At 64.9% G+C, this 27,751-nt stretch overlaps 3 protein-coding genes across 3 annotated transcripts; all 3 read right to left on the bottom strand.

The window, feature by feature from the left end:
• Positions 1-421: 421 nt before the first annotated feature.
• On the bottom strand, positions 422-5,564 carry LOC138098456 (Fc receptor-like protein 4). Its single transcript, XM_068995023.1, has 12 exons — positions 5,525-5,564; positions 4,869-4,937; positions 4,210-4,230; positions 3,891-4,121; positions 3,360-3,623; positions 2,965-3,243; positions 2,297-2,566; positions 1,905-2,207; positions 1,739-1,825; positions 1,315-1,336; positions 1,146-1,225; positions 422-1,063 (listed from the first exon to the last, which is right to left on the bottom strand). Exons 1-12 carry the CDS (start codon positions 5,562-5,564, stop codon positions 948-950), a joined length of 1,782 nt encoding a protein of 593 aa, XP_068851124.1. The 3' UTR covers positions 422-947.
• A 1,812-nt stretch (positions 5,565-7,376) lies between these two features.
• On the bottom strand, positions 7,377-12,519 carry LOC138098457 (Fc receptor-like protein 4). The gene is made up of 12 exons (XM_068995024.1): positions 12,480-12,519; positions 11,824-11,892; positions 11,165-11,185; positions 10,846-11,076; positions 10,315-10,578; positions 9,920-10,198; positions 9,252-9,521; positions 8,860-9,162; positions 8,694-8,780; positions 8,270-8,291; positions 8,101-8,180; positions 7,377-8,018 (listed from the first exon to the last, which is right to left on the bottom strand). Exons 1-12 carry the CDS (start codon positions 12,517-12,519, stop codon positions 7,903-7,905), a joined length of 1,782 nt encoding a protein of 593 aa, XP_068851125.1. The 3' UTR covers positions 7,377-7,902.
• Positions 12,520-14,242: 1,723 nt separating this feature from the next.
• Positions 14,243-25,881, bottom strand: LOC138098505 (Fc receptor-like protein 5). Its single transcript, XM_068995078.1, has 21 exons — positions 25,701-25,881; positions 25,095-25,115; positions 24,776-25,006; positions 24,227-24,481; positions 23,852-24,130; positions 23,184-23,453; positions 22,792-23,094; positions 22,626-22,712; positions 22,202-22,223; positions 21,884-22,112; positions 18,770-18,857; positions 18,130-18,150; positions 17,811-18,041; positions 17,280-17,543; positions 16,885-17,163; positions 16,207-16,476; positions 15,815-16,117; positions 15,649-15,732; positions 15,225-15,246; positions 15,056-15,135; positions 14,243-14,973 (listed from the first exon to the last, which is right to left on the bottom strand). Exons 1-21 carry the CDS (start codon positions 25,879-25,881, stop codon positions 14,858-14,860), a joined length of 3,636 nt encoding a protein of 1,211 aa, XP_068851179.1. The 3' UTR covers positions 14,243-14,857.
• Between the last annotated feature and the right edge of the window lie 1,870 nt (positions 25,882-27,751).

Below are 27,751 nucleotides of genomic sequence, written 5' to 3' on the forward strand. Positions count from 1 at the left end.
TTTTGTTTAACATGATACCATTTTACTATTCCTAACACCTTAGCTACGGTGATTTTTTCCTTTTTCCGAGTGGCTGCTGTTTTCTGTCTCGCTGCATTCCTGGTTTCACTTTCGTTTTCACCCTCTCCTGCGTTGGAGCCGTCAGGGTTGCTCGTGCCTGACTGCTCTACCCAGGGGTCGCAGTCGGGGCCGTGCGGGCCGGGCGGTGCTGCACCGCTCAGCTCCCCGCGTGCTACCGCCTCTGCTCTCAGCCTGGCGCCGTGCCCAAGTCTTGGCCGGGACCCCGAGCAACAACCCCCCCACACCCAGCTCCAGCACCTGTTTCGGCAAGGTGCAGCTCTGCCGCCAGCCGCCTCAGCCCTAGGACATGAAGGTCCCCCCCGCCCCCTGGGCTTTGACTCTCGCAGCTTTAGAGCTGCTGCAAGGTGAGAATTGTGTGGGGGAAAAGGCGTGGCTGTGGTTTGCTCAGGCCTGCGAGAAGCACAAAAGCCAAGGGGAGCCCAAGCAGTGGCTCTGCGAGGGCCTTGGGGGGTTTGCAGAGCAGGGCTGGCTGGAAACCGCCCCTGCAGGGGCAGCTGCGAGGGAAGCAGCCCGGAAATGCAGCAATGGATCATTTTGTCCCTCTGCCCAAGGCACTGAGGGAGCCCCAAAACTCAGGCAAATCCCACAAGGATCTGCTCAGCACCCTGAGCGGGACCCTCCTCCTTCCTGCCTTGCCGTGGGCTGACGCTGCCCGGATGCCCCGCACCCACCAAAGCCGCTCTCTCACTGCCCTTTGCAGCCAGACGGGGAGAGAAAGTTTTTAGTAGAAGCAGGAAATTGGAGTATCCCGTTCCTAAAGCAGGAGAGAGCTGAACAAAGAAACACCATTTCTCCCAGTTTCAGCAAAAAGCTGCATTTTGGGCCCAGCAGAAGTCAGTCGGATCCTCCAGTGTCCCCCAGTGCCCTCAGTGTCCCAGCACGTTCCCGTAGATGTCACTGGGTGCCCGCGGTCGCCCGTGGGGTCCCGGCAGCTCCGCGTAGGTCACTTGGATATCCTGGGGCGGAGCGGTGCGGGTGGGCCCTGCAGGAGACCCTGGCTGTGGCATCTGTGTGACACCCCCCGTGGGTGACGTGTCCCTGTGTGTGTCCCACCCCGTACTCACCCTGCGTCCGCTTCGTCATCGTGACATGGGTGTACAGCACCTCCCCCTCCTCTGGGGGGGCCAGGGGCTCCGGGGGAGCCCTGCAGGGATGGGGGGATGTGTGAGAGGGGATGGGAGGTCTTGGGGGCTGGGTAAAAGCGGGGGGTCATGTCTGGAGCCCCCCACTCACCTTTCCTGGTGCTTCCTGGAGGCTGCAAAGGAAAGGGGTGGGGTGAGTGTGGGGTCCCCAAGGCCGTGACCACCCTCGGGAATCCTGAACTCCCACAGGCTCTCAATTCTCCCCCGGACCCTCCAGCATCCCTGGAGCCTCCCAGAACCCCTGAACCACACCAGTGCCCCTGGCCCTGATGCCCCCAGGGCCCCAAGGCTGGCAGGGATGGGCACCCACCGGAGTGCCCCAGGATTCCTGAAAGAACCCCCAGCATCCCTGCACAACCCTCCAACACTCCCCCAAATCCTTGAGGACCTGGAGCAAAGGTCACTGGGGACTCAGCACTGCCCAAGTCAGGGACTGTGGGTGCTGCCCCATCATCCCCACATTCTAGGTGGCCTCCCACCACCCCAGGACCTCCATCGGCCCCATTGTCACCCACCCAGGCGGTGCCACCGGTGCCAGCCCACAATGACACCCACGAGCAGAACCAGGAACAGGAGGGACCCGGCAACCGCTGCGGTCACTGCTGGGGACAGAGGGGGACACATCAGGGTCAGCTGTCACTGCGGGGCTGCTGCAATCCCAAAGACCCCAAGTGACCCCACCTGTGTCCCAGTGTCCCCGCGGTGTCACCGTCAGTGCCAGCTCGGGGCTGAGCGCCCGGAACACGCGGTGCCCGTCCTGTCCCAGCTGGTTGGTGGCCACGCACTGGTAGGTGCTGGAATGTCCCACATGGACGTCCCCGAGCTCCAGGAGGGGACCCCGGGCCACCTCGTGGCCATTGCGCAGCCAGGTGAAGGTGACAGGGGCTGAGCCCACCTGCACCAAGCAGCGCAGGGTCACGGGGTCACCTGTGCGCACCGGGTGTGCCAGGGCACCGGGGCTGATGGTGGCATTGGCCACGGGCACTGCGGGGACACAGACGGGGCTGGCACCTGGCCAGGGGCGATGGGGATATGGTGGGTGGGGTCAGCCCATTCCTGAGGGTCCCGCTCACCCAGGACGGTGACATTCAGGGGGACACTCTCGGCCACGCTGTGCCCGTTGCTGGCCCGGCACTGGTAGTGGCCGCTGTCATTGTCCCCAACGTGGCGCAGTTCCAGGTGGGGGCCGGTGCCCAGCAGTGCCCACGAGTCCCCCCGGTGCCAGGAGAAGGACAGGGGACCTGTCCCCGCGGCCACCGCGCAGCTCAGCACCAGGCGGTCCCCCAGTACCACCTGTCCCCCGGGGGGCTGTGCCGACACGGACACCCCCGAGAGCGGGACCCCTGCGGGAAGTGGACAGTGATGGACCCAGGGAGGGTTGGGGAGGGGCATTGGGACCCCTGTGAGGAAGAGGGGTCACGGAGCCTGGGAGTGGCTTGGAAATGGTGGGAAGGGACCCCAAGGAAGGATGGGGGGTTTAGGGAGGGCACACCTTGAGATGGATGGGGGGGACTGCAGGGAGGGGTGGGGACCCAGAATGGGATGGTTTGACCTGGGGACCAGGAGGGAGCTCACAGAGGGCAGGAGGGGGGAGCCGGTGACAGATGGTGGGACCTGGGGAAGGAAGTGGGAAGGGATGGGAGAACACTGGGCAGGTGTCAGGAAGAGCTGGGTGTCCCCAGGCAGGACTGGGGGACCCGTGGCGGCTGTCGGGGCTCCCCGCGCCCATCCCCGCACTCACTGCTCACCGTGACGCGGAGCCGGGCGCTGCTCTTCCGCACGGCCCCCCGGTCGGAGCGCACCTCGCAGCTGTAATTCCCCGAGTGGGAGACCCCCACAGCGGGCAGCAGGAGCTGCGGGGACCCCTGTGGGCCCCCCACCAACCGCCCGTCCTGGTAGAAGAGGTGCAGGAGGGGGGCTCGGGGACGCAGGGGGCTGGGGGTGCTGAGGCAGCTGAGATTCAGGGGGGACCCCTCGGTGGGCTCGAGGGGACCCTCCAGGACCGGCAGCGGGAACAGCTCTGGGAAGGAGATGGGGCAGGGGGAGCGTGACCCCGAGCCTGCTGTGAAGGGGCTGTGGGGGTGCTGAGGTGTGGGGGGGGACGGGGTGTCAGGGTGGCGGCTGTGGGGTGCTCACCGTGCACTGTCACTGTCACCGACGCCGACTCCTTCCACCGTGACACCTCGGAGTCCACCCGGCCGCTGCAGCGGTAGCGGCCACTGTCCTGCAGCCGCAGAGGGGACAGGGACAGCTCGGTCCCATCGTGGAACTTCTGCAGTTTTTTCTCCTCGCGGTAGAAGGACACCCAGGTCACCGGTTTGTCCTGCCAGCCCCGGAAGCGCAGTGTCACCGTGTCCCCCTCCAGCAGCGCCCGTGCCGGAACCTGCAGCACCAGCCGGTCTGGGGGACAGGAGTGTCCGGTCAAACCGCGGAGTTCCATGGAGTCCCAATGGCACCAGGACCCCCCAACTGGGTCACACCCAGCACACCAGGGGTCCCCAATTCCAACACGGGGGGCGGCTCGCCCTGAGATGCTCTGCGATGTCCCCGTGTGCAAGACACCAGGGGCCTCTCGTCACACCAAGGGGGGTGACCCATGGAGTGGAGCCCACCCAGAGCCCTGGGGAACCCACGGGTGCCAGGCTGGGGACACCCAACTCCCCTCACCATTTAAGACGCTCACGGGAGGGCTCAGCCCGGTGCCGGGTCTGTCACACTGGTAGGTGCCACTCTCGGTGACACGGAATCGGTCGGGTCCCTGCAGCCGCCAGCGCTGCCCATCCTTGTACCAGCTGGTGGCACCGGTGGTGCCCAAGCCATGGCAGGTCAGTGTCACCCGGTCCCACAGCACCGGCGGTGTCCAGGGGGGCTCCACGAGGAGCTGGGTGGTCTGGGTGCCTGCGGGTGACAGGGGACACCAGCCTGCCAGGGCCAGCGCGGGATGGGGACAGCGGGGCGGGGACGTGGCATCCCCCCGAGGACTCACCAGCGAGGCCGAGGGTCTGGGCTGGAAGGGAGAAGGGACAGGGCTGGGTGGGGGTGGCACCGCAGGGACAGCGGCACCCGGGGCACGGAGTGTGGGGCTGTCCCCAAACTGTCCCCACGGGGTCACCGGTTTAGCACGGAGGTCTTGAGGACAGGGACACCTCTGTCACCCTGGGCTGAGGCAGGACATGGGGACACTGTGGACACCCCATGCTTGGACAAGTCACCTCCACCCACCCCACAGCACCTGTCCCCACAGCCACATCCCCACGGCCCTCTGCCCATGATCCCATCCCAATGGCACCTGGCCCCGTGGCCCATCCTGATGGTGCTTGGCCCTTGTCCCTGTCCCTGCATCCCTGTCCCCCTGGCCCTGTCCCCACAGCTGCCCCAGCCCCAAGGTTCCTTTTGCTACATCCCACTCCCTCCATTCCTGTCCCCCCGATCCTGTACCCCCCATTCCTGTCCCCACAGCCACCCCACGACTCCGGTCACATTTAAGGGCTCCATGCCCATGCTCGGGCTCTGCTGGCCTTGGGGACCTCAGGGCACCCCGCAGCCCCCCTCTGCCCCCTCCCCACTTCTCTCTGCCTCACCAGGGCCCATCCCCGGGGCGTCAGGCCTGTGCCCGGGACACTCACCCCACAGGAGTAGCATCACCTTCCCGGCCATCCTGGTGTCCCCGGCCACCCGGGCTGGCTGCCACTCGCTGCTGGGACGAACTGTCCCCTGTGTGGCGGGCAGGAAGCGATGTCACGTCTCATCCCCACGTGTTGGTGGCCCTTGGTGGGGGCAGGGTGGGGGCAGGGTGGGGGCAGGGTGGAGACAGAGCAGGGGACAAGCTGGGGACATGGTGGGACATGGTGATCCCAGGAGTGGGGGGCTCAGGGCATGTGGGGATCTCAGGATGGATGTCCCAGGGGAATGGGGAGAGAGGGGAAGTGACAGGGAGTGTCTGTCTGGGGAATGGGGGTCCCCGTGTGTCGGGGGGTCCCCAGGATGGCGGTCCTGAGGGAATGGGGGGGAAAGGGGATGGGGGGAAGGGGATGGAGATGCTGGGCAACAGGAGACACAGGATGGGCTTCCTAGAAAAGGGGGCACAGGGAATGGGGCTCCCACAGTCAGGTTCCCAGGAGAATGGGGGTCCCAGGGATGGGCAGTGGCTGGGGGGGCTCGTGGGTCGCAGCTCCTTCACAGGTTTCCTCAGATTTTGGGGACCCAAACTCAGGGCCCAGCACGGCTCTCCTGGGGCGCTCATTACCAGGGGCGGCATCACTGGGGGGTCCTGAGTAGCTCCGGTTCTGTGTCCCCCGCACCCTTTGGCTTTTTCCTCTTTATTTCTGTTTTGTCCTTCATTTCCTCACCTTTGTGCCACGCTGCCTCACCCCTCAGTGATCCTGGAGAGCTCCTGAGCAGGGGGAATAGGGGGTGGGGGGGTACAGAGAGGGGTGGGGGGGCAGTGGGGGATGGGGGTGTCCGGCCGTGCCCCCCAACACTTTCACTTTCTCTCTCTGGCAGCAGAAGGAAGAGGCCGTTTGTGCTGAGAGTCAGACGGGGAGCGGGTTCTGACCTGGGGGGGCACATCCAGAGGGGTCCTGTCCTGGGGGGGGGGTCCCTGTTCTGGAGGTGACACGTCCTGGGGGGATCCTGTCCCAGGCCTGCCCCATCCCGCCCACGGGGGTCCTGTCCCTGGGATGGCGGTGCTGGGGGGGTCCCTCTTCCAGTGGTGGCACATCCTGGGGACCCCTGTTCTGGAAAGCCCTGCTGGCTCCCACTGTCCCTGGTTGGGCTCTGTGACCTCTGCAGGGCACAAATTTGGGGATGCCCTGTCCCTTCTATGTCCCTTCCCCTCGACGGTCCCCTCCAGTCTGGGAGCCCCCTATCCCCCCTTGGGATCCCCCAAGGTGCAGCCCCTCTTCCCCAGCCTGCAGCCCCCTATCACCCTTCTGTGGGTGAGAAGCCCCACGGGGTGCCAGTGGGGGTGACAGGGGGTGGGTGTCAGTCGGGGAGGGCACAGACCCCGCCACAACCTCCCACAGCCACCCCAAGCCCCCAGCCCTGGCAGGGTCTCAGCGCTGGGAACCAGGAAATGGATGAGACCCTGCAGATGAAACGCTCGTGACACTCCTGGCTGTGCCCCGCTCTGGCCACAACACCTGAGGACCAACCTGCCCCCTCTGCCTCAACACCCGCATGGAAAAATGGAGCTTTTTTCCTTCTGGAAATGGCTGATTTGGCCAAAAATTGATACCACACCACTGAGATTGATACACACACACTGCAAATGTGGGGGGGCTGAAGCTGTGGTGGGGCTGCCCCCCCCCTCCTGCTCCCACAGCCCCCCGTGTGGTTTCCGTCCCGGGGGGTTGGGACACTTTGGGTTTGTTGGTTTTGGGAGAAAACCTATTTCACGCTTCTCCATTCTCACTCATCCCCTGCAGGAGCTGAGGCAGCAAGAGCAGCTTGGGAATGGAGCCCCAGGCAGGAAGCAGCTCCCAAACGCCTCCGTGCAGCCAGTGGCCATCCAAGTGTGGGGCCAGGCCACGCCACAGCCCCACTGCGCAGGGATGGGCATTGGCCGGCCCTGCTCTGGCCAGCCCCAGGGGCAGCCAGCTCCACAATTTTGAATTCCACCACCTCTACATCTCCCAAGCTTGTGACGTATTTTTCAGAGTTATTCTTTTTTTAATAGCAGTTCTATGAAGAAATATGTCTTCTTGGTTGGCACATCTTGCATAAAACCATAATTTTGTTTAACATGATACCATTTTACTATTCCTAACACCTTAGCTACGGTGATTTTTTCCTTTTTCCGAGTGGCTGCTGTTTTCTGTCTCGCTGCATTCCTGGTTTCACTTTCGTTTTCACCCTCTCCTGCGTTGGAGCCGTCAGGGTTGCTCGTGCCTGACTGCTCTACCCAGGGGTCGCAGTCGGGGCCGTGCGGGCCGGGCGGTGCTGCACCGCTCAGCTCCCCGCGTGCTACCGCCTCTGCTCTCAGCCTGGCGCCGTGCCCAAGTCTTGGCCGGGACCCCGAGCAACAACCCCCCCACACCCAGCTCCAGCACCTGTTTCGGCAAGGTGCAGCTCTGCCGCCAGCCGCCTCAGCCCTAGGACATGAAGGTCCCCCCCGCCCCCTGGGCTTTGACTCTCGCAGCTTTAGAGCTGCTGCAAGGTGAGAATTGTGTGGGGGAAAAGGCGTGGCTGTGGTTTGCTCAGGCCTGCGAGAAGCACAAAAGCCAAGGGGAGCCCAAGCAGTGGCTCTGCGAGGGCCTTGGGGGGTTTGCAGAGCAGGGCTGGCTGGAAACCGCCCCTGCAGGGGCAGCTGCGAGGGAAGCAGCCCGGAAATGCAGCAATGGATCATTTTGTCCCTCTGCCCAAGGCACTGAGGGAGCCCCAAAACTCAGGCAAATCCCACAAGGATCTGCTCAGCACCCTGAGCGGGACCCTCCTCCTTCCTGCCTTGCCGTGGGCTGACGCTGCCCGGATGCCCCGCACCCACCAAAGCCGCTCTCTCACTGCCCTTTGCAGCCAGACGGGGAGAGAAAGTTTTTAGTAGAAGCAGGAAATTGGAGTATCCCGTTCCTAAAGCAGGAGAGAGCTGAACAAAGAAACACCATTTCTCCCAGTTTCAGCAAAAAGCTGCATTTTGGGCCCAGCAGAAGTCAGTCGGATCCTCCAGTGTCCCCCAGTGCCCTCAGTGTCCCAGCACGTTCCCGTAGATGTCACTGGGTGCCCGCGGTCGCCCGTGGGGTCCCGGCAGCTCCGCGTAGGTCACTTGGATATCCTGGGGCGGAGCGGTGCGGGTGGGCCCTGCAGGAGACCCTGGCTGTGGCATCTGTGTGACACCCCCCGTGGGTGACGTGTCCCTGTGTGTGTCCCACCCCGTACTCACCCTGCGTCCGCTTCGTCATCGTGACATGGGTGTACAGCACCTCCCCCTCCTCTGGGGGGGCCAGGGGCTCCGGGGGAGCCCTGCAGGGATGGGGGGATGTGTGAGAGGGGATGGGAGGTCTTGGGGGCTGGGTAAAAGCGGGGGGTCATGTCTGGAGCCCCCCACTCACCTTTCCTGGTGCTTCCTGGAGGCTGCAAAGGAAAGGGGTGGGGTGAGTGTGGGGTCCCCAAGGCCGTGACCACCCTCGGGAATCCTGAACTCCCACAGGCTCTCAATTCTCCCCCGGACCCTCCAGCATCCCTGGAGCCTCCCAGAACCCCTGAACCACACCAGTGCCCCTGGCCCTGATGCCCCCAGGGCCCCAAGGCTGGCAGGGATGGGCACCCACCGGAGTGCCCCAGGATTCCTGAAAGAACCCCCAGCATCCCTGCACAACCCTCCAACACTCCCCCAAATCCTTGAGGACCTGGAGCAAAGGTCACTGGGGACTCAGCACTGCCCAAGTCAGGGACTGTGGGTGCTGCCCCATCATCCCCACATTCTAGGTGGCCTCCCACCACCCCAGGACCTCTGTCGGTCCCATTGTCACCCACCCAGGCGGTGCCACCGGTGCCAGCCCACAATGACACCCACGAGCAGAACCAGGAACAGGAGGGAGCCGGCAACCCCTGCGGCCACTGCTGGGGACAGAGGGGGACACATCAGGGTCAGCTGTCACTGCGGGGCTGCTGCAATCCCAAAGACCCCAAGTGACCCCACCTGTGTCCCAGTGTCCCCGCGGTGTCACCGTCAGTGCCAGCTCGGGGCTGAGCGCCCGGAACACGCGGTGCCCGTCCTGTCCCAGCTGGTTGGTGGCCACGCACTGGTAGGTGCTGGAATGTCCCACATGGACGTCCCCGAGCTCCAGGAGGGGACCCCGGGCCACCTCGTGGCCATTGCGCAGCCAGGTGAAGGTGACAGGGGCTGAGCCCACCTGCACCAAGCAGCGCAGGGTCACGGGGTCACCTGTGCGCACCGGGTGTGCCAGGGCACCGGGGCTGATGGTGGCATTGGCCACGGGCACTGCGGGGACACAGACGGGGCTGGCACCTGGCCAGGGGCGATGGGGATATGGTGGGTGGGGTCAGCCCATTCCTGAGGGTCCCGCTCACCCAGGACGGTGACATTCAGGGGGACACTCTCGGCCACGCTGTGCCCGTTGCTGGCCCGGCACTGGTAGTGGCCGCTGTCATTGTCCCCAACGTGGCGCAGTTCCAGGTGGGGGCCGGTGCCCAGCAGTGCCCACGAGTCCCCCCGGTGCCAGGAGAAGGACAGGGGACCTGTCCCCGCGGCCACCGCGCAGCTCAGCACCAGGCGGTCCCCCAGTACCACCTGTCCCCCGGGGGGCTGTGCCGACACGGACACCCCCGAGAGCGGGACCCCTGCGGGAAGTGGACAGTGATGGACCCAGGGAGGGTTGGGGAGGGGCATTGGGACCCCTGTGAGGAAGAGGGGTCACGGAGCCTGGGAGTGGCTTGGAAATGGTGGGAAGGGACCCCAAGGAAGGATGGGGGGTTTAGGGAGGGCACACCTTGAGATGGATGGGGGGGACTGCAGGGAGGGGTGGGGACCCAGAATGGGATGGTTTGACCTGGGGACCAGGAGGGAGCTCACAGAGGGCAGGAGGGGGGAGCCGGTGACAGATGGTGGGACCTGGGGAAGGAAGTGGGAAGGGATGGGAGAACACTGGGCAGGTGTCAGGAAGAGCTGGGTGTCCCCAGGCAGGACTGGGGGACCCGTGGCGGCTGTCGGGGCTCCCCGCGCCCATCCCCGCACTCACTGCTCACCGTGACGCGGAGCCGGGCGCTGCTCTTCCGCACGGCCCCCCGGTCGGAGCGCACCTCGCAGCTGTAATTCCCCGAGTGGGAGACCCCCACAGCGGGCAGCAGGAGCTGCGGGGACCCCTGTGGGCCCCCCACCAACCGCCCGTCCTGGTAGAAGAGGTGCAGGAGGGGGGCTCGGGGCCGCAGGGGGCTGGGGGTGCTGAGGCAGCTGAGATTCAGGGGGGACCCCTCGGTGGGCTCGAGGGGACCCTCCAGCACCGGCAGCGGGAACAGCTCTGGGAAGGAGATGGGGCAGGGGGAGCGTGACCCCGAGCCTGCTGTGAAGGGGCTGTGGGGGTGCTGAGGTGTGGGGGGGGACGGGGTGTCAGGGTGGCGGCTGTGGGGTGCTCACCGTGCACTGTCACTGTCACCGACGCCGACTCCTTCCACCGTGACACCTCGGAGTCCACCCGGCCGCTGCAGCGGTAGCGGCCACTGTCCTGCAGCCGCAGAGGGGACAGGGACAGCTCGGTCCCATCGTGGAACTTCTGCAGTTTTTTCTCCTCGCGGTAGAAGGACACCCAGGTCACCGGTTTGTCCTGCCAGCCCCGGAAGCGCAGTGTCACCGTGTCCCCCTCCAGCAGCGCCCGTGCCGGAACCTGCAGCACCAGCCGGTCTGGGGGACAGGAGTGTCCGGTCAAACCGCGGAGTTCCATGGAGTCCCAATGGCACCAGGACCCCCCAACTGGGTCACACCCAGCACACCAGGGGTCCCCAATTCCAACACGGGGGGCGGCTCGCCCTGAGATGCTCTGCGATGTCCCCGTGTGCAAGACACCAGGGGCCTCTCGTCACACCAAGGGGGGTGACCCATGGAGTGGAGCCCACCCAGAGCCCTGGGGAACCCACGGGTGCCAGGCTGGGGACACCCAACTCCCCTCACCATTTAAGACGCTCACGGGAGGGCTCAGCCCGGTGCCGGGTCTGTCACACTGGTAGGTGCCACTCTCGGTGACACGGAATCGGTCGGGTCCCTGCAGCCGCCAGCGCTGCCCATCCTTGTACCAGCTGGTGGCACCGGTGGTGCCCAAGCCATGGCAGGTCAGTGTCACCCGGTCCCACAGCACCGGCGGTGTCCAGGGGGGCTCCACGAGGAGCTGGGTGGTCTGGGTGCCTGCGGGTGACAGGGGACACCAGCCTGCCAGGGCCAGCGCGGGATGGGGACAGCGGGGCGGGGACGTGGCATCCCCCCGAGGACTCACCAGCGAGGCCGAGGGTCTGGGCTGGAAGGGAGAAGGGACAGGGCTGGGTGGGGGTGGCACCGCAGGGACAGCGGCACCCGGGGCACGGAGTGTGGGGCTGTCCCCAAACTGTCCCCACGGGGTCACCGGTTTAGCACGGAGGTCTTGAGGACAGGGACACCTCTGTCACCCTGGGCTGAGGCAGGACATGGGGACACTGTGGACACCCCATGCTTGGACAAGTCACCTCCACCCACCCCACAGCACCTGTCCCCACAGCCACATCCCCACGTCCCTCTGCCCATGATCCCATCCCAATGGCACCTGGCCCCGTGGCCCATCCTGATGGTGCTTGGCCCTTGTCCCTGTCCCTGCATCCCTGTCCCCCTGGCCCTGTCCCCACAGCTGCCCCAGCCCCAAGGTTCCTTTTGCTACATCCCACTCCCTCCATTCCTGTCCCCCCGATCCTGTACCCCCCATTCCTGTCCCCACAGCCACCCCACGACTCCGGTCACATTTAAGGGCTCCATGCCCATGCTCGGGCTCTGCTGGCCTTGGGGACCTCAGGGCACCCCGCAGCCCCCCTCTGCCCCCTCCCCACTTCTCTCTGCCTCACCAGGGCCCATCCCCGGGGCGTCAGGCCTGTGCCCGGGACACTCACCCCACAGGAGTAGCATCACCTTCCCGGCCATCCTGGTGTCCCCGGCCACCCGGGCTGGCTGCCACTCGCTGCTGGGACGAACTGTCCCCTGTGTGGCGGGCAGGAAGCGATGTCACGTCTCATCCCCACGTGTTGGTGGCCCTTGGTGGGGGCAGGGTGGGGGCAGGGTGGGGGCAGGGTGGAGACAGAGCAGGGGACAAGCTGGGGACATGGTGGGACATGGTGATCCCAGGAGTGGGGGGCTCAGGGCATGTGGGGATCTCAGGATGGATGTCCCAGGGGAATGGGGAGAGAGGGGAAGTGACAGGGAGTGTCTGTCTGGGGAATGGGGGTCCCCGTGTGTCGGGGGGTCCCCAGGATGGCGGTCCTGAGGGAATGGGGGGGAAAGGGGATGGGGGGAAGGGGATGGAGATGCTGGGCAACAGGAGACACAGGATGGGCTTCCTAGAAAAGGGGGCACAGGGAATGGGGCTCCCACAGTCAGGTTCCCAGGAGAATGGGGGTCCCAGGGATGGGCAGTGGCTGGGGGGGCTCGTGGGTCGCAGCTCCTTCACAGGTTTCCTCAGATTTTGGGGACCCAAACTCAGGGCCCAGCACGGCTCTCCTGGGGCGCTCATTACCAGGGGCGGCATCACTGGGGGGTCCTGAGTAGCTCCGGTTCTGTGTCCCCCGCACCCTTTGGCTTTTTCCTCTTTATTTCTGTTTTGTCCTTCATTTCCTCACCTTTGTGCCACGCTGCCTCACCCCTCAGTGATCCTGGAGAGCTCCTGAGCAGGGGGAATAGGGGGTGGGGGGGTACAGAGAGGGGTGGGGGGGCAGTGGGGGATGGGGGTGTCCGGCCGTGCCCCCCAACACTTTCACTTTCTCTCTCTGGCAGCAGAAGGAAGAGGCCGTTTGTGCTGAGAGTCAGACGGGGAGCGGGTTCTGACCTGGGGGGGCACATCCAGAGGGGTCCTGTCCTGGGGGGGGGGTCCCTGTTCTGGAGGTGACACGTCCTGGGGGGATCCTGTCCCAGGCCTGCCCCATCCCGCCCACGGGGGTCCTGTCCCTGGGATGGCGGTGCTGGGGGGGTCCCTCTTCCAGTGGTGGCACATCCTGGGGACCCCTGTTCTGGAAAGCCCTGCTGGCTCCCACTGTCCCTGGTTGGGCTCTGTGACCTCTGCAGGGCACAAATTTGGGGATGCCCTGTCCCTTCTATGTCCCTTCCCCTCGACGGTCCCCTCCAGTCTGGGAGCCCCCTATCCCCCCTTGGGATCCCCCAAGGTGCAGCCCCTCTTCCCCAGCCTGCAGCCCCCTATCACCCTTCTGTGGGTGAGAAGCCCCACGGGGTGCCAGTGGGGGTGACAGGGGGTGGGTGTCAGTCGGGGAGGGCACAGACCCCGCCACAACCTCCCACAGCCACCCCAAGCCCCCAGCCCTGGCAGGGTCTCAGCGCTGGGAACCAGGAAATGGATGAGACCCTGCAGATGAAACGCTCGTGACACTCCTGGCTGTGCCCCGCTCTGGCCACAACACCTGAGGACCAACCTGCCCCCTCTGCCTCAACACCCGCATGGAAAAATGGAGCTTTTTTCCTTCTGGAAATGGCTGATTTGGCCAAAAATTGATACCACACCACTGAGATTGATACACACACACTGCAAATGTGGGGGGGCTGAAGCTGTGGTGGGGCTGCCCCCCCCCTCCTGCTCCCACAGCCCCCCGTGTGGTTTCCGTCCCGGGGGGTTGGGACACTTTGGGTTTGTTGGTTTTGGGAGAAAACCTATTTCACGCTTCTCCATTCTCACTCATCCCCTGCAGGAGCTGAGGCAGCAAGAGCAGCTTGGGAATGGAGCCCCAGGCAGGAAGCAGCTCCCAAACGCCTCCGTGCAGCCAGTGGCCATCCAAGTGTGGGGCCAGGCCACGCCACAGCCCCACTGCGCAGGGATGGGCATTGGCCGGCCCTGCTCTGGCCAGCCCCAGGGGCAGCCAGCTCCACAATTTTGAATTCCACCACCTCTACATCTCCCAAGCTTGTGACGTATTTTTCAGAGTTATTCTTTTTTTAATAGCAGTTCTATGAAGAAATATGTCTTCTGGGTTGGCACATCTTGCATAAAACCATAATTTTGTTTAACATGATACCATTTTACTATTCCTAACACCTTAGCTACGGTGATTTTTTCCTTTTTCCGAGTGGCTGCTGTTTTCTGTCTCGCTGCATTCCTGGTTTCACTTTCGTTTTCACCCTCTCCTGCGTTGGAGCCGTCAGGGTTGCTCGTGCCTGACTGCTCTACCCAGGGGTCGCAGTCGGGGCCGTGCGGGCCGGGCGGTGCTGCACCGCTCAGCTCCCCGCGTGCTACCGCCTCTGCTCTCAGCCTGGCGCCGTGCCCAAGTCTTGGCCGGGACCCCGAGCAACAACCCCCCCACACCCAGCTCCAGCACCTGTTTCGGCAAGGTGCAGCTCTGCCGCCAGCCGCCTCAGCCCTAGGACATGAAGGTCCCCCCCGCCCCCTGGGCTTTGACTCTCGCAGCTTTAGAGCTGCTGCAAGGTGAGAATTGTGTGGGGGAAAAGGCGTGGCTGTGGTTTGCTCAGGCCTGCGAGAAGCACAAAAGCCAAGGGGAGCCCAAGCAGTGGCTCTGCGAGGGCCTTGGGGGGTTTGCAGAGCAGGGCTGGCTGGAAACCGCCCCTGCAGGGGCAGCTGCGAGGGAAGCAGCCCGGAAATGCAGCAATGGATCATTTTGTCCCTCTGCCCAAGGCACTGAGGGAGCCCCAAAACTCAGGCAAATCCCACAAGGATCTGCTCAGCACCCTGAGCGGGACCCTCCTCCTTCCTGCCTTGCCGTGGGCTGACGCTGCCCGGATGCCCCGCACCCACCAAAGCCGCTCTCTCACTGCCCTTTGCAGCCAGACGGGGAGAGAAAGTTTTTAGTAGAAGCAGGAAATTGGAGTATCCCGTTCCTAAAGCAGGAGAGAGCTGAACAAAGAAACACCATTTCTCCCAGTTTCAGCAAAAAGCTGCATTTTGGGCCCAGCAGAAGTCAGTCGGATCCTCCAGTGTCCCCCAGTGCCCTCAGTGTCCCAGCACGTTCCCGTAGATGTCACTGGGTGCCCGCGGTCGCCCGTGGGGTCCCGGCAGCTCCGCGTAGGTCACTTGGATATCCTGGGGCGGAGCGGTGCGGGTGGGCCCTGCAGGAGACCCTGGCTGTGGCATCTGTGTGACACCCCCCGTGGGTGACGTGTCCCTGTGTGTGTCCCACCCCGTACTCACCCTGCGTCCGCTTCGTCATCGTGACATGGGTGTACAGCACCTCCCCCTCCTCTGGGGGGGCCAGGGGCTCCGGGGGAGCCCTGCAGGGATGGGGGGATGTGTGAGAGGGGATGGGAGGTCTTGGGGGCTGGGTAAAAGCGGGGGGTCATGTCTGGAGCCCCCCACTCACCTTTCCTGGTGCTTCCTGGAGGCTGCAAAGGAAAGGGGTGGGGTGAGTGTGGGGTCCCCAAGGCCGTGACCACCCTCGGGAATCCTGAACTCCCACAGGCTCTCAATTCTCCCCCGGACCCTCCAGCATCCCTGGAGCCTCCCAGAACCCCTGAACCACACCAGTGCCCCTGGCCCTGATGCCCCCAGGGCCCCAAGGCTGGCAGGGATGGGCACCCACCGGAGTGCCCCAGGATTCCTGAAAGAACCCCCAGCATCCCTGCACAACCCTCCAACACTCCCCCAAATCCTTGAGGACCTGGAGCAAAGGTCACTGGGGACTCAGCACTGCCCAAGTCAGGGACTGTGGGTGCTGCCCCATCATCCCCACATTCTAGGTGGCCTCCCACCACCCCAGGACCTCTGTCGGTCCCATTGTCACCCACCCAGGCGGTGCCACCGGTGCCAGCCCACAATGACACCCACGAGCAGAACCAGGAACAGGAGGGACCCGGCAACCGCTGCGGTCACTGCTGGGGACAGAGGGGGACACATCAGGGTCAGCTGTCACTGCGGGGCTGCTGCAATCCCAAAGACCCCAAGTGACCCCACCTGTGTCCCAGTGTCCCCGCGGTGTCACCGTCAGTGCCAGCTCGGGGCTGAGCGCCCGGAACACGCGGTGCCCGTCCTGTCCCAGCTGGTTGGTGGCCACGCACTGGTAGGTGCCGGAATGTCCCACATGGACGTCCCCGAGCTCCAGGAGGGGACCCCGGGCCACCTCGTGGCCATTGCGCAGCCAGGTGAAGGTGACAGGGGCTGAGCCCACCTGCACCAAGCAGCGCAGGGTCACGGGGTCACCTGTGCGCACCGGGTGTGCCAGGGCACCGGGGCTGATGGTGGCATTGGCCACGGGCACTGCGGGGACACAGACGGGGCTGGCACCTGGCCAGGGGCGATGGGGATATGGTGGGTGGGGTCAGCCCATTCCTGAGGGTCCCGCTCACCCAGGACGGTGACATTCAGGGGGACACTCTCGGCCACGCTGTGCCCGTTGCTGGCCCGGCACTGGTAGTGGCCGCTGTCATTGTCCCCAACGTGGCGCAGTTCCAGGTGGGGGCCGGTGCCCAGCAGTGCCCACGAGTCCCCCCGGTGCCAGGAGAAGGACAGGGGACCTGTCCCCGCGGCCACCGCGCAGCTCAGCACCAGGCGGTCCCCCAGTACCACCTGTCCCCCGGGGGGCTGTGCCGACACGGACACCCCCGAGAGCGGGACCCCTGCGGGAAGGGGACACCAGTGGACAGTGATGGACCCAGGGAGGGTTGGGGAGGGGCATTGGGACCCCTGTGAGGAAGAGGGGTCACGGAGCCTGGGAGTGGCTTGGAAATGGTGGGAAGGGACCCCAAGGAAGGATGGGGGGTTTAGGGAGGGCACACCTTGAGATGGATGGGGGGGACTGCAGGGAGGGGTGGGGACCCAGAATGGGATGGTTTGACCTGGGGACCAGGAGGGAGCTCACAGAGGGCAGGAGGGGGGAGCCGGTGACAGATGGTGGGACCTGGGGAAGGAAGTGGGAAGGGATGGGAGAACACTGGGCAGGTGTCAGGAAGAGCTGGGTGTCCCCAGGCAGGACTGGGGGACCCGTGGCGGCTGTCGGGGCTCCCCGAGCCCATCCCCGCACTCACTGCTCACCGTGACGCAGAGCCGGGCGCTGCTCTTCCGCACGGCCCCCCGCTCGGAGCGCACCTCGCAGCTGTAATTCCCCGAGTGGGAGACCCCCACTGCGAGCAGCAGGAGCTGTGGGGACCCCTGCGGGCCCCCCACCAACCGCCCGTCCCGGTAGAAGAGGTGCAGGAGGGGGGCTCGGGGACGCAGGGGGCTGGGGGTGCTGAGGCAGCTGAGATTCAGGGGGGACCACTCAGTGGGCTCGAGGGGACCCTCCAGCACCGGCAGCGGGAACAGCTCTGGGAAGGAGATGGGGCAGGGGGAGCGTGACCCCGAGCCTGCTGTGAAGGGGCTGTGGGAGTGCTGAGGTGTGGGGGGGGACGGGGTGTCAGGGTGGCGGCTGTGGGGTGCTCACCGTGCACTGTCACTGTCACCGACGCCGACTCCTTCCACCGTGACACCTCGGAGTCCACCCGGCCGCTGCAGCGGTAGTGGCCACTGTCCTGCAGCCGCAGAGGGGACAGGGACAGCTCGGTCCTATCGCGGAACTTCTGCAGTTTTTTCTCCTCGCGGTAGAAGGACACCCAGGTCACCGGTTTGTCCTGCCAGCCCCGGCAGCGCAGTGTCACCGTGTCCCCCTCCAGCAGCGCCCGTGCCGGAACCTGCAGCACCAGCCGGTCTGGGGGACAGGAGTGTCCGGTCAAACCGCGGAGTTCCATGGAGTCCCAATGGCACCAGGACCCCCCAACTGGGTCACACCCAGCACACCAGGGGTCCCCAATTCCAACACGGGGGGCGGCTCGCCCTGAGATGCTCTGCGATGTCCCCATGTGCAAGACACCACGGGCCTCTCGTCACACCAAGGGGGGTGACCCATGGAGTGGAGCCCACCCAGAGCCCTGGGGAACCCACGGGTGCCAGGCTGGGGACACCCAACTCCCCTCACCATTTAAGACGCTCACGGGAGGGCTCAGCCCGGTGCCGGGTCTGTCACACTGGTAGGTGCCACTCTCGGTGACACGGAATCGGTCGGGTCCCTGCAGCCGCCAGCGCTGCCCATCCTTGTACCAGCTGGTGGCACCGGTGGTGCCCAAGCCCTGGCAGGTCAGTGTCACCCGGTCCCACAGCACCGGCGGTGTCCAGGGGGGCTCCACGAGGAGCTGGGTGGTCTGGGTGCCTGCAGGTGACAGGGGACACCAGCCTGCCAGGGCCAGCGAGGGATGGGGACAGCGGGGCGGGGACGTGGCATCCCCCCGAGGACTCACCAGCGAGGCCGAGGGTCTGGGCTGGAAGGGAGAAGGGACAGGGCTGGGTGGGGGTGGCACCGCAGGGACAGCGGCACCCGGGGCACGGAGTGTGGGGGTGTCCCCAAACTGTCCCCATGGGGTCACCGGTTAAGCATGGAGATCTTGAGGACAGGGACACCTCTGTCACCCTGGGCTGAGGCAGGACATGGGGACACTGTGGACACCCCATGCTTGGACAAGTCACCTCCACCCACCCCACAGCACCTGTCCCCACAGCCACATCCCCACGGCCCTCTGCCCATGATCCCATCCCAATGGCACCTGGCCCCGTGGCCCATCCTGATGGTGCTTGGCCCTTGTCCCTGTCCCTGCATCCCTGTCCCCCTGGCCCTGTCCCCACAGCTGCCCCAGCCCCAAGGTTCCTTTTGCTACATCCCACTCCCTCCATTCCTGTCCCCCCGATCCTGTACCCCCCATTCCTGTCCCCACAGCCACCCCACGACTCCGGTCACATTTAAGGGCTCCATGCCCATGCTCGGGCTCTGCTGGCCTTGGGGACCTCAGGGCACCCCGCAGCCCCCCTCTGCCCCCTCCCCACTTCTCTCTGCCTCACCAGGGCCCATCCCCGGGGCGTCAGGCCTGTGCCCGGGACACTCACCCCACAGGAGTAGCATCACCTTCCCGGCCATCCTGGTGTCCCCGGCCACCCGGGCTGGCTGCCACTCGCTGCTGGGACGAACTGTCCCCTGTGTGGCGGGCAGGAAGCGATGTCACGTCTCATCCCCACGTGTTGGTGGCCCTTGGTGGGGGCAGGGTGGGGGCAGGGTGGGGGCAGGGTGGAGACAGAGCAGGGGACAAGCTGGGGACATGGTGGGACATGGTGATCCCAGGAGTGGGGGGCTCAGGGCATGTGGGGATCTCAGGATGGATGTCCCAGGGGAATGGGGAGAGAGGGGAAGTGACAGGGAGTGTCTGTCTGGGGAATGGGGGTCCCCGTGTGTCGGGGGGTCCCCAGGATGGCGGTCCTGAGGGAATGGGGGGGAAAGGGGATGGGGGGAAGGGGATGGAGATGCTGGGCAACAGGAGACACAGGATGGGCTTCCTAGAAAAGGGGGCACAGGGAATGGGGCTCCCACAGTCAGGTTCCCAGGAGAATGGGGGTCCCAGGGATGGGCAGTGGCTGGGGGGGCTCGTGGGTCGCAGCTCCTTCACAGGTTTCCTCAGATTTTGGGGACCCAAACTCAGGGCCCAGCACGGCTCTCCTGGGGCGCTCATTACCAGGGGCGGCATCACTGGGGGGTCCTGAGTAGCTCCGGTTCTGTGTCCCCCCCACCCTTTGGCTTTTTCCTCTTTATTTCTGTTTTGTCCTTCATTTCCTCACCTTTGTGCCACGCTGCCTCACCCCTCAGTGATCCTGGAGAGCTCCTGAGCAGGGGGAATAGGGGGTGGGGGGGTACAGAGAGGGGTGGGGAGGCAGTGGAGGATGGGGGTGTCCGGCCGTGCCCCCCAACACTTTCACTTTCTCTCTCGGGCAGCAGAAGGAAGAGGCCGTTTGTGCTGAGAGTCAGACGGGGAGCGGGTTCTGACCTGGGGGGGCACATCCAGAGGGGTCCTGTCCTGGGGGGGGTCCCTGTTCTGGAGGTGACACGTCCTGGGGGGATCCTGTCCCAGGCCTGCCCCATCCCGCCCACAGGGGTCCTGTCCCTGGGATGGCGGTGCTGGGGGGGTCCCTCTTCCAGTGGTGGCACATCCTGGGGACCCCTGTTCTGGAAAGCCCTGCTGGCTCCCACTGTCCCTGGTTGGGCTCTGTGACCTCTGCAGGGCACAAATTTGGGGATGCCCTGTCCCTTCTATGTCCCTTCCCCTCGACGGTCCCCTCCAGTCTGGGAGCCCCCTATCCACCTTTGGGATCCCCCAAGGTGCAGCCCCTCTTCCCCAGCCTGCAGCCCCCTATCACCCTTCTGTGGGTGAGAAGCCCCACGGGGTGCCAGTGGGGGTGACAGGGGGTGGGTGTCAGTCAGGGAGGGCACAGACCCCGCCACAACCTCCCACAGCCACCCCAAGCCCCCAGCCCTGGCAGGGTCTCAGCGCTGGGAACCAGGAAATGGATGAGACCCTGCAGATGAAACGCTCGTAACACTCCTGGCTGTGCCCCGCTCTGGCCACAACACCTGAGGACCAACCTGCCCCCTCTGCCTCAACACCCGCATGGAAAAATGGAGCTTTTTTCCTTCTGGAAATGGCTGATTTGGCCAAAAATTGATACCACACCACTGAGATTGATACACACACACTGCAAATGTGGGGGGGCTGAAGCTGTGGTGGGGCTGCCCCCCCCCTCCTGCTCCCACAGCCCCCCGTGTGGTTTCCGTCCCGGGGGGTTGGGACACTTTGGGTTTGTTGGTTTTGGGAGAAAACCTATTTCACACTTCTCCATTCTCACTCATCCCCTGCAGGAGCTGAGGCAGCAAGAGCAGCTTGGGAATGGAGCCCCAGGCAGGAAGCAGCTCCCAAACGCCTCCGTGCAGCCAGTGGCCATCCAAGTGTGGGGCCAGGCCACGCCACAGCCCCACTGCGCAGGGATGGGCATTGGCCGGCCCTGCTCTGGCCAGCCCCAGGGGCAGCCAGCTCCACAATTTTGAATTCCACCACCTCTACATCTCCCAAGCTTGTGACGTATTTTTCAGAGTTATTCTTTTTTTAATAGCAGTTCTATGAAGAAATATGTCTTCTTGGTTGGCACATCTTGCATAAAACCATAATTTTGTTTAACATGATACCATTTTACTATTCCTAAAACCTTAGCTACGGTGATTTTTTCCTTTTTCCGAGTGGCTGCTGTTTTCTGTCTCGCTGCGTTCCTGGTTTCACTTTCGTTTTCACTCGCTCCTGCATTGGAGCCGTCGGGGCTGCTCGTGCCTGTGTGCTCTACCCAGGGGTCACAGTCGGGGCCGTGCGGGCCGGGCGGTGCTGCACCGCTCAGCTCCCCGCGTGCTGCCGCCTCTGCTCTCAGCTGCGGTGCTGCAGCCTGGCGCCGTGCCCAAGTCTTGGCCGGGACCCAGAGCAACAACCCCCCCACACCCAGCTCCAGCACCTGTTTCGGCAAGGTGCAGCTCTGCCGCCAGCCGCCTCAGCCCTAGGACATGAAGGTCCCCCCCGCCCCCTGGGCTTTGACTCTCGCAGCTTTAGAGCTGCTGCAAGGTGAGAATTGTGTGGGGGAAAAGGCGTGGCTGTGGTTTGCTCAGGCCTGCGAGAAGCACAAAAGCCAAGGGGAGCCCAAGCAGTGGCTCTGCGAGGGCCTTGGGGGGTTTGCAGAGCAGGGCTGGCTGGAAACGGCCCCTGCAGGGGCAGCTGCGAGGGAAGCAGCCCGGAAATGCAGCAATGGATCATTTTGTCCCTCTGCCCAAGGCACTGAGGGAGCCCCAAAACTCAGGCAAATCCCACAAGGATCTGCTCAGCACCCTGAGCGGGACCCTCCTCCTTCCTGCCTTGCCGTGGGCTGACGCTGCCCGGATGCCCCGCACCCACCAAAGCCGCTCTCTCACTGCCCTTTGCAGCCAGACGGGGAGAGAAAGTTTTTAGTAGAAGCAGGAAATTGGAGTATCCCGTTCCTAAAGCAGGAGAGAGCTGAACAAAGAAACACCATTTCTCCCAGTTTCAGCAAAAAGCTGCATTTTGGGCCCAGCAGAAGTCAGTCGGATCCTCCAGTGTCCCCCAGCGCCCTCAGTGTCCCAGCACGTTCCCGTAGATGTCACTGGGTGCCCGCGGTCGCCCGTGGGGTCCCGGCAGCTCCGCGTAGGTCACTTGGATATCCTGGGGCGGAGCGGTGCGGGTGGGCCCTGCAGGAGACCCTGGCTGTGGCATCTGTGTGACACCCCCCGTGGGTGACGTGTCCCTGTGTGTGTCCCACCCCGTACTCACCCTGCGTCCGCTTCGTCATCGTGACATGGGTGTACAGCACCTCCCCCTCCTCTGGGGGGGCCAGGGGCTCCGGGGGAGCCCTGCAGGGATGGGGGGATGTGTGAGAGGGGATGGGAGGTCTTGGGGGCTGGGTAAAAGCGGGGGGTCATGTCTGGAGCCCCCCACTCACCTTTCCTGGTGCTTCCTGGAGGCTGCAAAGGAAAGGGGTGGGGTGAGTGTGGGGTCCCCAAGGCCGTGACCACCCTCGGGAATCCTGAACTCCCACAGGCTCTCAATTCTCCCCCGGACCCTCCAGCATCCCTGGAGCCTCCCAGAACCCCTGAACCACACCAGTGCCCCTGGCCCTGATGCCCCCAGGGCCCCAAGGCTGGCAGGGATGGGCACCCACCGGAGTGCCCCAGGATTCCTGAAAGAACCCCCAGCATCCCTGCACAACCCTCCAACACTCCCCCAAATCCTTGAGGACCTGGAGCAAAGGTCACTGGGGACTCAGCACTGCCCAAGTCAGGGACTGTGGGTGCTGCCCCATCATCCCCACATTCTAGGTGGCCTCCCACCACCCCAGGACCTCTGTCGGTCCCATTGTCACCCACCCAGGCGGTGCCACCGGTGCCAGCCCACAATGACACCCACGAGCAGAACCAGGAACAGGAGGGACCCGGCAACCGCTGCGGTTACTGCTGGGGACAGAGGGGGACACATCAGGGTCAGCTGTCACTGCGGGGCTGCTGCAATCCCAAAGACCCCAAGTGACCCCACCTGTGTCCCAGTGTCCCCGCGGTGTCACCGTCAGTGCCAGCTCGGGGCTGAGCGCCCGGAACATGCGGTGCCCGTCCTGTCCCAGCTGGTTGGTGGCCACGCACTGGTAGGTGCTGGAATGTCCCACATGGACGTCCCCGAGCTCCAGGAGGGGACCCCGGGCCACCTCGTGCCCGTTGTGCAGCCAGGTGAAGGTGACAGGGGCCGAGCCCACCTGCACCAAGCAGCGCAGGGTCACGGGGTCACCTGTGTGCACCGGGTGTGCCAGGGCACCGGGGCTGATGGTGGCATTGGCCACGGGCACTGCGGGGACACAGACGGGGCTGGCACCTGGCCAGGGGCGATGGGGATATGGTGGGTGGGGTCAGCCCATTCCTGAGGGTCCCGCTCACCCAGGACGGTGACATTCAGGGGGACACTCTCGGCCACGCTGTCCCCGTTGCTGGTCCGGCACTGGTAGTGGCCGCTGTCATTGTCCCCAACGTGGCGCAGTTCCAGGTGGGGGCCGGTGCCCAGCAGTGCCCACGAGTCCCCCCGGTGCCAGGAGAAGGACAGGGGACCTGTCCCCGCGGCCACCGCGCAGCTCAGCACCAGGCGGTCCCCCAGTACCACCTGTCCCCCGGGGGGCTGTGCCGACACGGACACCCCCGAGAGCGGGACCCCTGCGGGAAGTGGACAGTGATGGACCCAGGGAGGGTTGGGGAGGGGCATTGGGACCCCTGTGAGGAAGAGGGGTCACGGAGCCTGGGAGTGGCTTGGAAATGGTGGGAAGGGACCCCAAGGAAGGATGGGGGGTTTAGGGAGGGCACACCTTGAGATGGATGGGGGGGACTGCAGGGAGGGGTGGGGACCCAGAATGGGATGGTTTGACCTGGGGACCAGGAGGGAGCTCACAGAGGGCAGGAGGGGGGAGCCGGTGACAGATGGTGGGACCTGGGGAAGGAAGTGGGAAGGGATGGGAGAACACTGGGCAGGTGTCAGGAAGAGCTGGGTGTCCCCAGGCAGGACTGGGGGACCCGTGGCGGCTGTCGGGGCTCCCCGCGCCCATCCCCGCACTCACTGCTCACCGTGACGCGGAGCCGGGCGCTGCTCTTCCGCACGGCCCCCCGCTCGGAGCGCACCTCGCAGCTGTAATTCCCCGAGTGGGAGACCCCCACTGCGAGCAGCAGGAGCTGTGGGGACCCCTGCGGGCCCCCCACCAACCGCCCGTCCCGGTAGAAGAGGTGCAGGAGGGGGACTCGGGGCCGCAGGGGGCTGGGGGTGCTGAGGCAGATGAGATTCAGGGGGGACCCCTCGGTGGGCTCAGGGAGACCCTCCAGCACCGGTGCCAGGAACAGCTCTGGGAAGGAGATGGGAGGGGGGACGGTGACCCCGAGTCCCCGGGAAGTGGTTTGGGGCTGTCGGGTCATTGGAGTTCCCACTGTGGGGTGCTCACCGTGCACTGTCACTGTCACGGGCACTGACCGTGACAGCCCGAAGCCCTCCAAGCCCTCGCAGCGGTAGCAGCCGCTGTGGTGCAGCTGCAGGGGGGACAGGGACAGCTCTGTCCCCTTGTGTGTCCTCTCCAGAGCCTTCTCATCCTGGTAAAATTGCACCCTGCTGACTGACGTATCCTTCCTGTTCCGGCAGCGCAGTGTCACCGTGTCCCCCTCCAGCAGCGCCCGCGCTGGCACCTGCAGCACCAACCGCTCTGTGGGACAGGGGGGTCCCATCACACGGAGGGGCTCAAGAAAGGTCCAAGGTGGGTCCCCACGGCACCAGGGACCTCTGGGGGGAGCCTCCATTGTGCGAGAGGATCCCAGGGACACCAGGGGTAACCCCATGGCACTGTTGTCACCATGAGGGTCCCATTACACTGGGATGCACTGGGATGTCCCTGTATGCAGGGGGCAGGCTTTCGCCACAAGAGAGTGAGGCCACCCACGGAATGGAGCCCACCCAGACCCACTGGGGACCACCCTGATCATTTAACATCCCCCCTCACCATTGGAGATGCTCACGGGGGGGCTGCGCCCAGTGCTGGGTCTCTCACACTGGTAGGTGCCACTCTCGGTGACAACGAATCGGTCGGGTCCCTGCAGCCGCCAGCACTGCCCGTCCTTGTACCAGGTGGTGGCACCGGCAGTGCCCGAGCCCTGGCAGGTCAGTGTCACCCGGTCCCACAGCACTGGTGGTGTCCAGGAGGGCTCCATGAGGAGCTGGGGGGTCTGGGTGCCTGCGGGTGACAGGGGACACCAGCCTGCCAGGGCCAGCGCAGGATGGGGACAGTGGGGCAGGGACGTGGCATCCCTCCAAGGACTCACCAGCAAGGCCGAGGGTCTGGGCTGGAAGGGAGAAGGGACAGGGCTGGGTGGGGGTGGCAGCATGGGGACAGTGGAACTCGGGGCATGGAGTGTGGGGCTGTCCCCAAACTGTCCCCACGGGGTCACCGGTTTAGCACGGAGGTCTTGAGGACAGGGACACCTCTGTCACCCTGGGCTGAGGCAGGACATGGGGACACCGTGGACACCCCATGCTTGGACAAGTCACCTCCACCCACCCCACAGCACCTGTCCCCACAGCCACATCCCCACGGCCCTCTGCCCATGATCCCATCCCAATGGCACCTGTCCCCCTGGCCCTGTCCCCACAGCTGCCCCAGCCCCAAGGTTCCTTTTGCTACATCCCACTCCCTCCATTCCTGTCCCCATGATCCTGTACCCCCCATTCCTGTCCCCACAGCCACCCCATGACTCCGGTCACATTTATAGGGGTCCGTGCCCATGCTCGGGCTTTGCTGGCTTTGGGGACCTCAGGGCACCCCGCAGCCCCACTGTGCCCCCTCCCGCAGGGGCTCTCTGCCTCACCAGGCCCATCCCTGGAGTGTTAGGCCCGTGCCCAGGACACTCACCCCACAGGAGCAGCGCCACCTTCCCGGCCATCCCGGTGTCCCCGGCCACCCAGGCTGGCTGCCACTCGCTGCCAGGGCCACCTCTCCCCTGTGTGGCGGGCAGGAAGCGGTGTCACATCTTGTCCCCACGTGTTTGTTGGCCTTGGTGGGGGCAGGGTGGGGGCAGGGTGGAGACAGAGCAGGGGACAGGCTGGGGACATGGTGGGACATGGTGTTCCCAGGAGTGGGAGGCTCAGGGGATGTGGGGATCTAAGGTTTGGTGTCCCAGGGGAATGGGGAGAGTGGGGAAGTGACAGGGAGTGTCTGTCTGGGGAATGGGGGTCCCCATGTGTTGGGGGGTCCCCAGGATGGGGGTCCTGAGGGAATGGGGGGCAAACGGGGTGGAGGGAAGGGGATGGAGATGCTGGGCAACAGGAGAGGCAGGATGGGGCTCTGAGAAAAAGCGGACACAGGGAAGGGGGCTCCCACGGTTGGGTTCCGAGTGGAATGGGGGTCCCATGGATGGGCAGTGCCTGGGGGGGGTCATGGGTCGCAGCTCCTTCACGGGGTGCCTCAGGGCCCAGCACGGCCCCCCCAGGGCGCTCATTACCTGGGGCGGCATCAAAGGGGGGTCCTGGGTAGCTCCGGTTCGGTATCCCCCCCACCCTTTGGCTTTTTCCTCTTTATTTCTGTTTTGTCCTTCATTTCCTCACCTTTGTGCCACGCTTTGTGCCCCTCAGTGTGCGGCTCAGGGATCCTGGGGAGCTCCTGAGCAGGGAACAGGTTGGGGGGGCCCTGTGCAGGGGGAATAGGGGGTGTGGGGGCTCAGAGAGGGGTGGGGAGGCAGTGGGGGATGGGGGTGTCTGGCCGTGCCCCCCAACACTTTCACTTTCTCTCTCGGGCAGCAGAAGGAAGAGGCCGTTTGTGCTGAGAGTCAGACGGGGGGCGGGTTCTGACCTGGGGGGGCACATCCAGAGGGGTCCTGTCCTGGGGTATGTCCCTGTTCTGGGGGTGATACGTCCTGCGGGGATCCTGTCCCAGGGCTGCCCCATCCCAGCAAGGGGGGTCCTGTTCCTGGGATGGCAGTGCTGGGGGGAGTCTCTGGACATATTCCTGGGCATCCCTCTCCCAGTGGTGGCACATCCTGGGGACCCCTGTTCTGGAAGGCCCCGCCGGATCCCATTGTCCCTGGTTGGGCTCTGTGACCTCTGCAGGGCACAAATTTGGGGGTGCCCTGTCCCTTCTATGTCCCTTCCCCTTGACGGTCCCCTCCACTTTGGGATCCCCCAAGATGCAGCCCCTCTTCCCCATCCTGCAGCCCCCTATCACCCTTCTGTGGGTGAGAAGCCCCACGGGGTGCCAGTGGGGGTGACAGGGGGTGGGTGTCAGTCGGGGAGGGCACAGACCCCGCCACAACCTCCCACAGCCACCCCAAGCCCCCAGCCCTGGCAGGGTCTCAGCGCTGGGAACCAGGAAATGGATGAGACCCTGCAGATGAAACGCTCGTGACACTCCTGGCTGTGCCCCGCTCTGGCCACAACACCTGAGGACCAACCTGCCCCCTCTGCCTCAACACCCGCATGGAAAAATGGAGCTTTTTTCCTTCTGCAAATGGCTGATTTGGCCAAAAATTGATACCACACCAGTGAGACACCGCAAATGTGGGGGGGCTGAAACTGTGGTGGGGCTGCCCCCCCTCTCCTGCTCCCACTGCCCCCCGTGTGGTTTCCGTCCTGGGGGTTGGGACACTTTGGGTTTATTGGTTTTGGGAGAAAACTTATTTCACACTTCTCCATTCTCACTCATCCCCTGCAGGATCTGAGGCGGCAAGAGCAGCTTGGGAATGGAGCCCCAGGCACGAAGCAGCTCCCAAACTCCTCCGTGCAGCCAGTGGCCATCCAAGTGTGGGGCCAGGCCACGCCACAGCCCCACTGCGCAGGGATGGGCATTGGCCAGCCCTGCTCTGGCCAGCCCCAGGGGCAGCCAGCACATGAGGGTCCCCCCCGCCCCCTGGGCTTTGACTCTCGCAGCTTTAGAGCTGCTGCAAGGTGAGAATTGTGTGGGGGAAAAGGCGTGGCTGTGGTTTGCTCA

The sequence above is a fragment of the Aphelocoma coerulescens genome, chromosome 25 (genome assembly GCF_041296385.1).
Source record: "Aphelocoma coerulescens isolate FSJ_1873_10779 chromosome 25, UR_Acoe_1.0, whole genome shotgun sequence".
Classification (NCBI taxonomy): domain Eukaryota; kingdom Metazoa; phylum Chordata; class Aves; order Passeriformes; family Corvidae; genus Aphelocoma; species Aphelocoma coerulescens.